Source organism: Peromyscus californicus, unplaced genomic scaffold, assembly GCF_007827085.1.
Source record: "Peromyscus californicus insignis strain IS unplaced genomic scaffold, ASM782708v3 Scaffold_11__1_contigs__length_118956290, whole genome shotgun sequence".
NCBI classification, from domain to species: domain Eukaryota; kingdom Metazoa; phylum Chordata; class Mammalia; order Rodentia; family Cricetidae; genus Peromyscus; species Peromyscus californicus.
The window spans coordinates 55,175,771-55,191,453 of NW_026294402.1; the positions used below are offsets into that span (position 1 = coordinate 55,175,771).

The 15,683-nt window shown below is 43.9% G+C and overlaps 1 protein-coding gene across 8 annotated transcripts in view; it reads right to left on the bottom strand.

The window, feature by feature from the left end:
• Positions 1-6,887: 6,887 nt before the first annotated feature.
• The window catches only part of Lrrc49 (leucine rich repeat containing 49), a 106,820-nt gene continuing 98,024 nt past the window's right edge, over positions 6,888-15,683 (bottom strand). For all 8 annotated transcript variants that reach the window (XM_052762821.1, XM_052762851.1, XM_052762843.1 and 5 more), the window contains 2 exons: positions 12,452-12,605; positions 6,888-7,549 (listed from right to left, as the gene is read on the bottom strand). In XM_052762821.1, the coding sequence (XP_052618781.1) occupies positions 7,346-7,549; positions 12,452-12,605 (358 nt within the window). In that variant the 3' untranslated portion in view covers positions 6,888-7,345. The remainder of the gene's footprint in view (positions 7,550-12,451; positions 12,606-15,683) is intronic.

The following is a 15,683-nucleotide window of genomic DNA, read 5'->3' on the forward strand; positions in this document are numbered from 1 at the left end:
TAATTTCAGCACTTGGGAGGCAGAGCCAGGCAGATCTCTGTGAGTTCGAGGCCAGCCTGGTCTACAGAGAGAGATCCAGGACAGGCACCAGAACTACACAGAGAAACCCTGTCTCAAAAAAAACAAAAGAAGCCGGGCGGTGGTGGCGCACGCCTTTAATCCCAGCACTCGGGAGGCAGAGCCAGGCGGATCTCTGTGAGTTCGAGGCCAGCCTGGGCTACCAAGTGAGTTCCAGGAGAGGCGCAAAGCTACACAGAGAGACCCTGTCTCGAAAAACCAAAAAAAAAAGAAAAAAAACCCCACTCAGCATAGAAGTGCATGCTCTGCTACTGTATCTAGAACTCATAGAGGACTCACATAAATTAATACTGAAGACAGCTCAAGCTTTATTTAAAAAAAAAAAAAGAGCCGGGCGGTGGTGGCGCACGCCTTTAATCCCAGCACTCGGGAGGCAGAGCCAGGCGGATCTCTGTGAGTTCGAGGCCAGCCTGGGCTACCAAGTGAGTTCCAGGAAAAGGCGCAAAGCTACACAGAGAAACCCTGTCTCGAAAAACCAAAAAAAAAAAAAAAAGAGGGTCACAGTCCTGAACATTTCACAAAGGATTTAAAAATGACCACAAAGCACACAAAAATGTGTCCAGCAGAACGTCACATGAGGGAAAATACAATTAAAGCATCAAAGAGATATTGGGAAAAGACACTGAGAATAGCTCACATTGCTTTTGAAGCTCACAACAGACTCGGGCAAAAACCATGTAGCTCTCAGAGGCTCTGTCCGCTGCTTCTGCTGGAGGCTGTGCAGAATTGTCCAGCCACGATGAAAAGTGCATGGACATTCCTTCTAAAGCTAAACTTGCCACTACTTTGTGAGGAGCAGTCGTGCTGCAGAAGAGGACTCCTCAAAACTGTCTTTACCTGCCAGAGCCCTGGCTGTAGTGGAATGGATAATCAAATTGTCATATGTTTAGACCAAGCAGCATAAATCAACGGATTAGCAATACATAACACAACACAGTTGATTCTCAAAGCACTGTGTTGGGTGGGAGAAACCAGAGCAAGAAGAGTGTATTGCTGTGTGGTTCTGTTCCCAGTGGGGAATTACAGCCATAGCTGCTTACACAGGAGGGCGGGGGTTGTCTACAAAGAACTGAAGCGAGCAGGGTGTTAATCATGTTTTCAAGTTGCACCAAATTGCGTACTTATTTCATTATACTAGTTTGCTTTCTATCACTGTGATAAACACCATGACCAAACATAACTTGGGGTGCAGGGTGGCGGGAAATGGTGTTTATCTTACACATTCTGATTAGCCAATCACTGAGGAAAGCCAGGGCAGGAACTCAAGCAGGAGCAGAGGCAGGTGCCACTGCAGAATGCTGCACACTGGCTTGCTCCTCGTGGCTTGCTCAGCCTGCCCTTTTATACCACCCAGGACCACCTGGCCAGGGGCGGCACCAACTACAGTGGACCAGGCCCTCACATATCAATCATCAACCAAGAAAATGCCTCACGGGCATGCCCACAGGCTAATCTCGAGGAGGTAAGTTCTCAGTTGACATTCCCTCTTGCCCAGGAGACTCTAACTCACATCAAGTTGACAAAAATCTAACTGGCACAACTGTATGTAAATCGTGTCTTAATACAAATTCCTTGAGCAATCGTTCTTCTGCACAAAAGTCATCAATTTAGTATATAATACATACATACAATCTGGCACACACACACACAAACACACATATATGACCTGGCATACACACACACACACACATACACACACCTAGCATATACAAATGAAAACAAATACCCACACAACCTGACACACACATATGAATACACACAACCAGACACACACACAAGCTGGTGTGTATACACAAACACACAATAGAACCAAACATACACACACACACACACACACACACATGTATTTTCATACAGCTGTAGCTAGAATTTTCTTGGGCCACCAACCAGCTCCCAAATAAAGACATGGAGACTTATCATTAATTATGAACGCTCTGCTTTTAGCTTATGCTTGTTTTACAAGCTCTTTTAGCTTATGTAACCTGTTTCTCTTCATCTACGTTTTGCCTTGGGGCTTTTTACCTTTCTTTAATTCTGTATGTCCTACTTTTCTGCTTCCTCTGTGTCTGTCTGTCTGTCTGGCCCTTGGCATCTCTTTTTCTTTCTTCCCCGAGCCTTAATTCTTCCTCCTACTTACTCTCGCTGCCCAGAAGTCCTGCCTATACCTCCTCCCTCGCTATTGGCCATTAAGCTTTTTATTAGACCAATCAGGTGCCTTAGGCAGGCAAAGTAAAACAGCAACACATTTTTACATAATTAAACAAACGCAACACATCTTTTCATAGTTAAACAAATATTCTACAATATGAAAAAGTTAAGCACATCTTTACATAGTTAAACAAATGCAACATATCTTTGCATAGTTAAACAAATATTCCGTAACACAAGCCAGGTTACAAAAACTGAAAACTCCAGTTGTCAGTGATGGTATGGGACAATGGGAGACTGTCTGCTTGTAGAAGAGCCTGGCAGACATCTCTTTATAAGGCCATGTGACAAGAGTGAGCACAGCTGCATGTGCTTCGGGCCAGCAGGCCCTGTGCACACTGTGTACCATAGCAGCAGGTATGTTCCACAGGAAGCTCTTAATGTCCACTAGCAGGGAAGAGATGTGTCAGCACCCAGCCTACAGAGGAATCACAGTAACAGAAAGGAAACAATTACTACCATCAACATGGATGATCCTCAGAAAAACTGAAAAGAACATATAGAGGAAAAGAACTGCATTTGACTTATACAAATTTGGAAAATATAAAACTCAATTAAATAAACTCCTTATGCATTTATGCATAACAGGAATAGTAGGGAAACAGGAACGGATAATCAGCATGAAATTCAATACAGTGGTTACCTTTAGGGAGGGGAGAAGGGACTCAGGGGCTCCTTCTCTATTTGTAATGTGTTATTTTAAGAACCTGAGGCAAATGTGGAAAATATTAAGATCTGTTATGCTTGGTGCTGGAGCCGGGTATTTATTTGAGATACTATTCGGCGTGCATTTCTGCATGCTGAAATCTTTCAAGATAAACTCTAAGAAGGACTCAGTTCTCTTACAGCTGAAGTTTAGAGGTACCATAACAAGGAATTCAGTTTCATTGTCTCCTAAAGAAGTGATTTTGCTCCCCTACGAGTGCACTTATTCTCTGGGACACGATTATTCTCTAGAGCTTTGACTACACTTTGGCTCTTTCAGGAAAGGATCCGAGGTAGCCTGCAAGAAAGGGCACATACCAAGAACCAGGAAGCCATAAATATAAGTAGAAGGTCGGAATCAAAGATAACAAATATTCCATCAATACTGGTTGACCACAGTGGTTGTGATCAGGTTTCCAACTTGGCTCAGAATTCTTGGCAGCAGGAACCACCTCTCCATCTTGAGCTGACCCAGAAAGGCGGGCTAGGAAAACTAACCTTTGTTCTCCAAGGTTTAAAATTAGTATTTTCCTGAGTAGTCTTCTCTCTGTTTCATTTTGTGTTTGCTTTGTTAACTAGCCAGCACACTCCCCACCCCCACCAGCCCTATTTCTCCTCTTCTTCCCCGACTCTGATCCCAGAGTATCTTACTAAACAGTCTCAGAGCCGGGAGAATTAAAGCCTGGGTTTACACAAAGAAGAGCTGACTGGGCCATGTTCGGTCTATCAGGCGAGCATGTGATCACAGTAAAGGACGGGGTGGGGGGTGGGGGGCTAGGGAGATGACTCAGTCTGTGAAATGTTTGCTATGCAAGCGTGAGGACCCGAGTTCAAGCCTTAGCACTTATGCCAAGCAGTCAAGGATGAAGGTGTGTCTGCAATCTGTAATGACATCTGCAATCCCAGCCCTGGGGAGGTGGACAGAGAAGGATCCCTGGGGCTCACTGGCCACCCAGTTCCAGCCCAATCAGCAAGCTCCAGATCCAGTGAGAGGCCTTGACTCAAAAAAAAAAAAAAAAAAAAAAAAGATACGGGGTGATATCAAGCCCTGGCTTCCACACTCAAGTGCACTAACTTACACACACATATATGAACATACACCCCCCCACACACACAAAAGATAGGAAGATGTGAATTATTACCAACTCTAAATAAGCTTCATTATAATCAAAGAAAGCATAAAACACTGAGATTGACTACATTAAGAAATATAAGAAAAACAAGCAAACTAAGTCTCTTAGATATAAAGATGATGTGACACCTGCTGCTAAATGCGGATGGCTCCAAACTGTATATTTTAGTTCACTCCAGCTTCTCCCTTCACCTCTCAACTTCCTGTAGCCATGCGCACTACGGTCTGCACCTGGACATTTAGCCACTGTCTGCTCCTCCTCTGGACAGATGCTCCATGCACCGCTGCCTCTCATCTCAGAGGGTAGCTAGTGAGTCTTCTCGTGTGCCCAAGCCAAATCCCTAACATTATCATTCACCCTTGTCTCTCCTAGCCCACATCCCACCAACCAGTAAATCTTACTGCCTCTGCCTCTAAAATAAATTCGAGTGCAACCCTTCCTGACACCTCCTACCACCGCCACCTGGACCCACCACTATCTCTTCCTAGATGTGCCTGCCTGACATGGCCTCCCTGACTTCATTCTTGCACTCGACACCTCAAGTTGATTAGCCACACACTGTTGGTAAGATATGGCCAGTATTATACTTTTCATATATCCTTACTACATAGCAATGTGCATGTGGTCATACATATTTCATGTTAGTATTTATACTTCATGTCCTTCAGTGTTCTATACATATAGACATACTGGAGAAATTCTGTTTTAAGTTCTCAACACAACAGAACACAAAAGCAGATCAAAAAGACCACAGGCAACAAGCTTACTCTTGAGGCTATTGAGACGGCTTTGCTGGTAAAGGTACTTGCCATCAGCCCTGATGACCTGCGTTCAATCCCTGGGACCTACATGATGGAAGGATAGAACAGACTACACCAGTTGTCATCTGACCTCCACATGCACACCTTAGCGTGTATACAAACACAGGCACACACACACTAAACAAATAAATGTAACACACACAATCAGTAATGTAACACACATACTCACACTCACACATGACTTTTCTTGACAGTGCATGGAGGCCGTGCCTTCTAGTTTTAGGCTGAAATATGTTTAGCTGGGCTGCCAAACCACTCTTTGCCTTGTTGTTCAGGACTCAGTTGTAACTAGAAGGCATATATTAAATTGTTGGTGAAAATGAGAGGGTACCTGCAGTGACCCCTGAGCAATCTAAAACACTGCGCAGGGAATCTTGGTTGTTGTGGTCATTATCATTCAGCAAGGAGGATATGCATCTTGGAGTATCCCCTGGCCTTATCAGGAATGGATCAGGAACTTGGCAGGGTTGTGCTGGTTCACATACCAAGCATTCAGCCGTGCAAAACACTATGAGTGGGGAGCTGATACCAGCTCCACCCTCAGCTCTGTAGCAGTTAAGTAACTTTAGATCCAACGGCACACTCTGTAAGTACCCAGGATCTGACTGCTGGAGTTGAACATGGATGGGGGCGGTATCTCCCTAATGAGAGGAGACTGGGTGTTTCTACTTTGGGGGTAACCATGAGCTCAATTTCTGCTTGAGATTGCCTTAAGAAGCGAAGTGACCCTTTGGTACATAGTAACCTGTACTGTCGGTGGTGGTGGGGAGGTCTCTCATCTGTTCTAACCTGAAAGCCCTGGAAATCCCAAGTAGAAAGAGAAATTCGTTGCATGGGTCTCCGCTCACTCCCAACAAAGGACTCTGGGTCACCTGGTGATCCTTTCATTCTGAGATGATTATTCTCACCTCGGAACTCTAGTAAGCAAAATGAGCTTGGAGGGTAGTGCCTGCTGGATACATAAGAGAGAAAGCCCAGTGTCTAAGAAACCATGCTTAGAAGAGATGGAAGGAAAGGAAATGCTTCTCATCAAAGGAATAATTATTCCTCCCATCTGTTTTGCATGACTTAAGGTGACTCCATCTTCCTGAGGGGTGGTAACTTAGCCAGGTGACTGACAGCCCAGTTGGAGTCCCAGGTCTCCATCCAGGCCAGAGGTAGATTCCATTCTCTTGACCAGAAGAAAATGGCTTTCCCTTAATGGGTCTGGAACACAATGAGGAAAAAGGTTCATGTGGGTCTCAAGCTAGTAAGGCAGAAACTCATATGCCAAATACTAACCCAGGATAGCGACCTAAAAGTCTATGTTCAGAAATACCATACTAACTACTAAGCTGGAAAACTCCTGGATGGGAGGACCTGACAGAGGTCCCAGGGTCTCTCTTAGGACCTCAATAGCAGCACTTGGCTTCCTCTGGTTCTCCGCCAGGCTTTCTGTCTTACATCTCCTCTTTTGTTCACCCACATCTGGTGTTCTTACTGCTCTTAGGCAAAATCTGAGCACATTATTGAGTTCTCTTATTGACCCACAGGATCGACTTCCTGAGGCTGTGCCATCCACCCTTCTTACCAGAATAGACTAGTCCAACCTCTCATTGTCTTACTTACCTGTTTGGTTTTCAAAGTGCACTTAAAAACTACAATCGTCCACCCGTCCCTAATTCTGAAGGATGAATACACATGTGTGCCTATTAAGAGACCCACAGTGGTCAATGACAGGAGGCAAGGCCTTTCAAAGAAGTGCATTGCACACATGACTGCATCTTACACTCTCTCCTGAGTCCTGAAGAACAAGCATCTTTTTCCTGTGCTCAACTATCTTCACATTTCAGCCCACAGTGGTACTCTCTGGTACCCTGAGGTACCTGAACAGGCCTATCCCATAGAGGTAGCTGAACATTAGGCATCCCACAAACAGAAGAGGAAAATAACCACATTGGACTTTTTTCTTTTTTAACTAATGTATTTATTCTTCACTCATAAAAAAGAACATATGCTTGGCTTTGAAATCATGACATAAAATAAAAAGGCAAAAAAAAAGGAGAAGAGTCTAGAGGTTGGTAGAAGCATCTCATGCTAGCCTGTCAGCACACACTGCGTGCTTGGGGCTGGAGCAGGCCCACCAGTGAGAGCGGGAGCTGAAGAAGCATTCCGACCCAGCAGCCAGGCCTCCTCCTCCCATCCGCTCGGGTTCTCAAGGTTGTGTGGTCAGCATGCATGGGAAAGGAGCCCTCCCTCTCTCCTGTCTTCCTCCTTTCTCGACAGCGCAAGCAGCGAGGCTTCGACGCCACTCTTTCTAGTCTGTGGGATAGTGGTGTTGTGTCAACATGCCTAACCTGCATCTTGCCAAACTTTTAAAACGCTCCAATTGCCTAAATCCTCCAGAAGTAGGAGCCATCCCTATTTCTGGTCCGTGATCTGCTGCAGGCAGAGCTTCATGTAGGAATCCTTGCTGCGGATTTCTATGACGGCGTCCCTCACAAGCTCAATGAACATCTGTGGCCACAGCTTCTGCAGAGCCTCGTTTTTCATGTTGATTGCTGTGGCTTCCTTCACGAGGTCTTCTACATACATCTTGCAGAACTTCTTCTTGTCCTTTATTTCCTGTTAAGAAAAATTTACATTAAATCATAACTAAGCCAAAAGCCAAAACAATAATTAATAGAACCAGAGCTTGAAAGAATCAATTCTGCACCCCCTTGCCTCTCCTGTCAAGTTTCTTCAGGCTAGGAATTCTCTCCCAGCAGCTCCTGATAGGGGGTTCTGTTTCAGGAGGCAGCAGATAAGGCCTCACTGCTTTGCAGTCCTCTGCCTCGGTTGAGCACAGTACTTTCCAGAGGTCTAAGTGTTGGGGTGCTGATGCTGACCATTCTTCTAATTAGTCTGGGTTAGCTACTATGCATAATCCTTTATACTCATACTTTGAATTTACTCTCAAGTATAGAGACATACAAACACCACACCGTAGCCCAGGCTCTTGGGACAAAGTTTGAGAAAAGTGCCTAAAGAGGAAGCTCTATCACAAGCCTTGGACCCACACTATGTCATGAAAAGAACAGCATTATCACTCAGCTTCTGCGTCTGGCAGTCTGAAGATGAAAAAGCTGCTTCTAAACACAGCAGGGTGCGTTTGGAGCCAGAAGACATTTGAGCATTCAGCTCCGATTTCATCGGGGTGCTAACAAAATTATTCTATTGGGGCTAGGGTATAACTCAGTGGTAGAGGTTTTTAGTCTAGTATGTTTGTTTGAAGGGCCTGGGTCTGATTCCCAACACACACACACACACACACACACACACACACACACACACACACACACACACACACACACACACAATTTATTTTGTCTGATAGTATTAGAGGGAAAAGTCAGTGCGATACATGTGATGATGAGAATTATACCATAGGTAATGTGCTGATCAAGGTGGGAAAGTTAAATGTTGACAAGAAACTTAAGAAAAAGATCCATTTCAACTTCAGACTCAAACCACAACAATTCTAAGATGAATTAAATTAATAAAAGTGATACCATTGCTGAATGAAATGATTAGTCAGCAATCAGCCAGTGTCTACAGAGGACAGTCCCTGGACAAGGCCATCAGGCTGTCTTGAGGAAGCACAGGAAATAACAGGAGAGCCCAGGCTAGGCCCCCAGGAGGTCGCAACGCTCCAGGTGGTTGTCAGGAACTCACTACATGACCCTGAACAATTCCTGAGCTTCCAGTTTTCCTCGCCTGTCTAAGAGGAGAACTGAATTCTTTAAAGTCCCTTAAATCTCTTTTAGATGAGGCAGGAGAAAGGATGGATGGGCAAGACTCAAGCAACAGGACGTGGAATGAAAGGGACTGTTTAGCCTGATTTGTGAGCAACTCACCTCCATTAATTTTCCCAGCCACTCAGTGCGCACAGGAGAGGGAGGGGCACAGCCCTTTCGCTGCACTGGTGTAAGTACTTTTCAAGATGTGGGGTGCGGGGGGAGCAGAGGAATGCTGGGCTGTGAGTCAGGAGACAGTGATTAAGGGACTTGGGCAAGGTCTCCCAGGTAATAAGTGGTAATCAGGGCTCAAGGCCAAGTCTCTGGCTAGCTCGGTGCTTGTCCCAAAGTGTCACGTGGCTTCAGATTTCTTCCTTTGCCTTTGAGCTTTCTTAGAATAGGAGCCCGCATCTCCTCGGGTTACTTCCTCATTGCATTTTTATTGATCAAGCCACTTGAATCCAGACTTTGTTTGTTTGATTCTGCTGGAGTTCTTTCCATTAAAAATGACCTTGACTGTCAAATTTATAAAAAGTCTCTCTGCCTAGTTGGTCACTTGGAGTGTTCAAAAGTCACACCTACCCAACTAAGGCCATAAGATTTCTTCCTCTTTTTTAAAAATACGAACTTCAGAGTTTTAATTTTTATACTTTGGCTTTTGTTTGATCTGGAGTTAATTTTTTGTTGTCCAGTATGGATGGGTTCAGTATGTTTTCCTCAGCACTATTTATGAATAGACTGCCCCCAGCAGTTTGTAATGGCTGCTGTCTGCCTAAGTCTCCCATGTATGTGCAGTGTGGCTCTGTGCTGTCCACAGTCTGTCTATTCCCGCCTTGCCTTACTGCAGCGTTGTTCTGGTTGGTTCTTGTCAACACGACACAATCCAGAGACATCTGGGAACAAGAACCTCAGTTGCGAAAATGCCTCCATTAGACTGGTCTATAGGCAAGTCTACAGGTCATTCTCTTGATTAATGATTGATGTGGGATGGCCAAGTTCATCGTGGCTGTGTCAGCCCTGGGCAGGTTGTCCTGGTGGCATAAGAAAGCAGACTAAGGAAGCCATTGGAGCAAGTCAGTAAGGAGCCTTCCTCCATAGCCTCTGTTCTGTTCCTGCCTCTGTTTTCCTGCCTTGAGTTCCTGCCCCGACTTCCTGGATGAAGAACTAAAGGCTGTCAGATGAAATGACCCCTTCCCTCCCCTAGCTGCTGTTGGCCAGGGTTTTACCACAGGAATAGAGACTTAACTGGGACACATACCCTTATGACAGTTACCTGACACCTGGCACAGCACCTTTGTATACTCAAGGTTCTAGTTGTATCTGATAACTTTTAGGATTAAATAACCCTGTGCAAACTTGAACTAGAACTGCCTTATATTCATCTTATAACATAGAATGCTTTGTCTATGGATATAAACTTTTCAGTTCTTTTTTAGTGACCTGCAACACAATTTCAATTTCCCCCAATAAAGGGCATGTGTGTTTTGTGCGAATATCGAACCCAAAGGTTGATGTCATGTGTTTTCCTTTAATGCTCTCCACTTTACTTTCTGAGGCAGGGTCTCTCAGTCTGGAGCTTAGTGATTCAGTAAGACCAGCTGGCCAAGAAACTCCAGGAGACTTCCTACCTGTCTCCTCAGAGCTAGGATTACAGACAGGTACACAACGCCATGTCAGGCTTTCTACATTAGTCTGGAGATCCAAGCTCAAGCCTTCACGCTTGTGAGGCAAGTACTTTGCTGACTGAGGTGTGTCCTGATCCCAGCTTATACATATTTTCTTATCCATTCCCATAGTATATCAGTTTATTCTCTACTTTCATAGAAAGTGGTATCCTATCTTATTTCTACACTGGTTGTACGGTATGTAATTCATTCAATGTTTGCCTGTACGCTGCTTGATATTTCTTCACTTTTAATTCTGTGTGTGTGTGTGTGTGTGTGTGCGTGCGCGCGTGCACTTGGGTTTGTACATGTGAGTGCAATGCCCACAGACACCAGAGGAGGGCATCAGATCCTCTGGAGCAGGACCCAAAAGTGGTCGTGCACCAGGAACCAAACTCACTCAGGTCCTCTGCAGGAACAGCATATGATCCTAACTTCTGGGCTTTTATTTTATTTTATTTAAAATACCAGCCCTAACTTGGTATTTTAAAAGGATTTTTGCATTAATATTTCTAAGTATCTGACTTGGCTTTTATTTTCCTAGCAATTTTGGTAGATTTGGAGTCAATGTTGTGCTGTCTACCTTGAAAAAACAAGAGTTTTCCTTTTTAAATATCCCTCAACAAACTAAAAATTAAAAAGCAGAATAACCTGTTTTCTGAGGTCACTGACTTGGCATGTTTCCTTATGAGATTGTCCCTGTTTTCATGTAGCAATTTTATATTTTTCTAACATTTTTTTTCATGAGAATTTGTATATTTAGACTTTCTAAGCATATATGTTAATTATTTGACTCCCAGGACCAACTACCCTTAGGAAGAGGCTTATAATCCTGCCAGCTCAGCTTTCATTTTCCTTGTCTGGCAAAACCAGGAAGTCCTCATTAGCTGACAGTTATGTGCTCAGCCTTTTCCTACCGTCTTCACATTTGATGCTGTTCAATTACAGAAACACTGACTGTGCATGTGTGTGAGTATGAGTGATGCTGGGAATGAACCCACGGCCCGGCGCACTTAGGCAAGTGCTCCACTGGGCTTCCGCGGCCTCCCACACTAGAACATAGGGCAGAATCTGAGCATCTTTCAGGACGCTGCAGAAACTGTGAGATGAGTTGCTGAAGGTTCTCAAGCTGTTATCCACAGACTTCTATAGATTCCGAAGATGCTTTGGATTGACAGCAGGGTGAAGGGAAGGTGGGAAAACAGAAGATCCAATTAAGTTCCAATGAAAGGAACTGCTGACCCCTCCCCAGCCTTCTTCCTCTAGGGCACTAGTACTCTGCTGTTAGGTGCCCTGGCTTCTCAGCCACTTGTTAATACAGTTTAGAGCTGCCAGATAAGCATGTGAAAGACTGCCGCTTTAGTTCTGGTTTATACATACATTTGTCAATCAATCAATCAATCAATCAATCAATCTCTTTATATATTTCTATAACTTGTCTGAAGAGCTACAGAGAATTAAATAGATCTCATGTGGTGCCTCATCCATGTCATCAGATGCTCAGTAAAATGTACCTGCTCTTTCTTGCTCTTTTGTCTTCTGTCACCCCCTAACTCTGTCTGAGCATGGCACTCTCCTGCTATCAAGGCAGGCATTGCCCACTTTATCACCTGAGCCTCTGGCCATGGCAATGCTGCATCCCCTCAGTAAACCCCACATAAGAAGTGCATGATTGCTCAAAGCAGCCATACAGTGCAGTTAGGACACCCAAGGCACAGAATGCAATGCATGAACTAAACCCCATAAGCCGAGCCAGGAGCTCTGGAGTGGAGATTCTGCTGTGCCCTTTGTTGATCGGGCACCAGCTGGAGAAACACCCGTGGAAGCCTCTTTCCTTTTCTCTTAATCTAGGCAGATCAGGGGTGTGAGTCCTATTTTAGTCGGGATTTTTGGCGCAGCTTTCTTTTGAAGATGGTTTTGTTGAGATGGAGACACTGGAGTCAGAGACTCTCTCTCTCAGGCATGCCGCCCTCCTAGGCCCTGCTGGGGTTGTCCAAGCATTGTGTGAAAAAGGACAAAGTGCACAATCCAATCCCACGCTGCGTGGACAACAGGAGGCACTAGGCCCACAGCCCCAGTTACTGTACCTCCAGCTTCTCGTGGTAGAATTCCCGGGTGGTGTAATTCAGGGTAGCGCGGTTCGTGTTTTCTCCCATGAGCCTTTTGCTGTCACTGGTCTCCTCACTGACAATGCCAGGCTTTTTACCTTTGCTTTCCAGTAGATAGCGGTATTGCTTTTTCCTGCAGAAGGCAGTAAAGGGGTTCAGGGTTACTTATCAGAATAAAAAGATTACGTGCAATTTTTGCTGACTTCAGAGGGCGCGCATGCTCTGTTGAATGCCAGATCTGTGGAGTGAAGTAGTTAGTACTCCAATGTTTTCACTAATTAAGGTATTTGATGTACATTATTTGTTTTGTTTGAGACACAGTTTCACCATTGTAGCCCAGGCTAGACTCAAACAACCAATCCTCTTGTCTCAGCTTCCTGAGAATTAGGATTATAGGCTTGTGACAGCGTACTGAGCTCCACCACATCCTTTTGTTCTGTGACTGGCAATCATCAACATTAACAAGCCTCAAACATTTCTACAATGGAAAACAAAACAAAAAAACTCTACCTTAACAGGAAACAATTCAAAAACTGAATCAAAGCAGAAGCCAATTAAAGAGGTGAAGGACCAAGCCTCACCATCTTTACAGCTATAAAACATGTCAGTTTGTTCATATAACCACATACATCGCTGCTCACAGCTCCTTTATTTGCCTGACTTGTGTTCCTAGCTAGAAAAATCAAATTGGGTGGGTGTGGCGTTAACCTCAGCAAAAGTGAAACTGAAAGCGGGGAGAACCCCACAGAGGCCAAGTGATGGCTCCAGGCCCTGTGGGGTACAAAGGGGAACTCCAGTGGAGCCTGGAGCATCCCAGAGCTCTCCCCAAATCCCACCCATCCCACGGGCTGCAGCTCCTCTAACGTGAGGCCCATTTCCAGTTCCACTACTCAGGGTGTTTCTAAGAGAACTTACAATATGACTTTATTGGGAACAAAAGACTGGGAGCAGAAAAGTTTAAAACTTTTTTTCTTTTTCTTGTTTAAAAGTATAGTGATGTATTTTTAGAAATTTGGAGTAGTATAAATTTTGAAAAGTGTAAGGAAATAGTCTACAGCTCATAATTCTATATAAACATCCAGTATTTGCATTCACCATATTTCAAGACAATTATAATTCCTGTGACTGAACAGAAGTCAGTTGTGATGCAGATCACAATTTTCCTCAGTGGTCTGTTTTATGAGATGTTTAGAGAGCACATGTTTCCCACTTGTGCAAAGAAAATAGTGAGTCACTGTAGATCTGTATTTGCTCTTAGGCCTTTTTTAACTGATTTTTTAAAAATTATAAAATCAATGTACACACACATTTTATATCACTTTTTAAACTCTTAAATGTGTGTGTGTGTGTGTGTGTGTGTGTGCGTGTGTGCAGGTGTTGGAGGAGGCAGAAGGGAGCACTGGATGCCCTGGAGCTGGAATCATATGCCATTGTGACTTGCCCCACGTGGGTGCTGGGAACTAAACTCCAATTCTCTGCAAGAACAGTACATACTCTTAACCATTGAGCTGTGTCTCTGGCCTCTTCTATGACTTTTAAAATAAAGAGCTCCATTTTATTTTGAACATTTTTCCATTTAACTTTCTTCTAGATTATTTTGCTGTTCTTTTTCCAATTTTCTGAAAGAAATATGTAAGTCATTAATTTTCACTCTTACTCTCTCTAGTGTGTCCAGTTCAAGGCTAACATGTTTCTATTTAGCACTGTCACTACTGATCACACAAGTCTGTCGATGCAGTGTTTTCACTGTATTTCAGTACAGGAACTTGATTACTCCATTAGGAAATTCCCTTTGACTTGTGGGCTATTCAGAAATCCGTTTCTTTACCTTCAAATACATAGGCATTTTCTAGTTATCCTTTGTAACTGGCTTAAAGCTTCATGGTATTTTGAACAGAAAACACGGTCCACGTGGTTTTAGTTCTTTGCAGTCTGCTGACATTTGCTTTGGATGGTCAACTTTAATAACTGCTCTGCCCTCCTCCTCCTTTTCCCTCTGTCTTCTCTTCCCCCCTTTCCTTTCTCTTTGGCTTTCCTTTCTCCCTCCTTCTCCAATCCTTGGAAACATGTTACTAAAACTGAGGAACCAGGGGCTGGTGAGAAGGCTCAGTGGATAAGAACATGAGCTGCTTCTGCAGAGGACTGGGGTTTGATTCTCAGCACCTACATGGTAGACAAAAACTGTCTGTAACTCCAGTTCAGGGGCTCCAAAACCCTCTTCTGTCCTCTGAGGACACTCACACATGTAGTACACACATACATGTAGGCAGAGCATTCATACACAAAAAATAAAAATACATCTTTCAAAAACAATATTAATATCAAAGAAACCACACACAAATACACCTTTTGAATTGCAGGTATGAAGGGTATTTTTATGCTATAAGATGGCCAGGGGCTGGAACCCTAGATAGTTTTAGGAGGGGTTGGATAACAAAAAGACAGGGCACGCCTGTGTGGCCTGTACTACACTGACCTAGCTCAGCCTGATGCATGTCTCAGTGCATTCTGGTATTTTCTGGTCACTTCCAACAGTTTAAAGTTGAGCAGGCCCACACTGGGGAGTGAATTATGTCTTTACCCATCAACTTCTTTTTGCTACTTAAAAAAAAAATGTTATGTTGTCTTTCTGAGTCCTTCCAATTGCTTTGGCTTTCCTTAGGGATTTTTCTAGGTTGTCAAAGTGAAACCTCTTTCACTACTTCCTAGTCTTTCTCATCTTTGGTAACTACAGTAAAGACATGTACGTCATTTCCTCTCAGTGCCATTTTGGCCATATCCCACAGAGTTCTGGTTGTCAAATGCACTCATAGATTTAGTATTTCAGCTTGAATTTCTTCCTCAATTCAAAAGAGTTGAAATACTTTGAAAGTACATTATGACACACAACACAAAAATGCTGTAACAGGACCCACCACTGTGTGTACTAACCTAAAAATCAGGAAGAAAAGAAAGTACTGTGTGTACTAACCTAAAAATCAGGAAGAAAAGAAAGTACTTTCAAAATACTTTTAAAAAATGAGAGTATTTTTTTTTTTTTTTTTTAGTTTTTCGAGACAGGGTTTCTCTGTGTAGCTTTGCGCCTTTTCCTGGAACTCACTGGCCTCGAACTCACAGAGATCCGCCTGGCTCTGCCTCCTGAGTGCTGGGATTAAAGGCGTGCGCCACCACCGCCCGGCGAGAGTATTTTTAAAAGAACAATACAAACAGA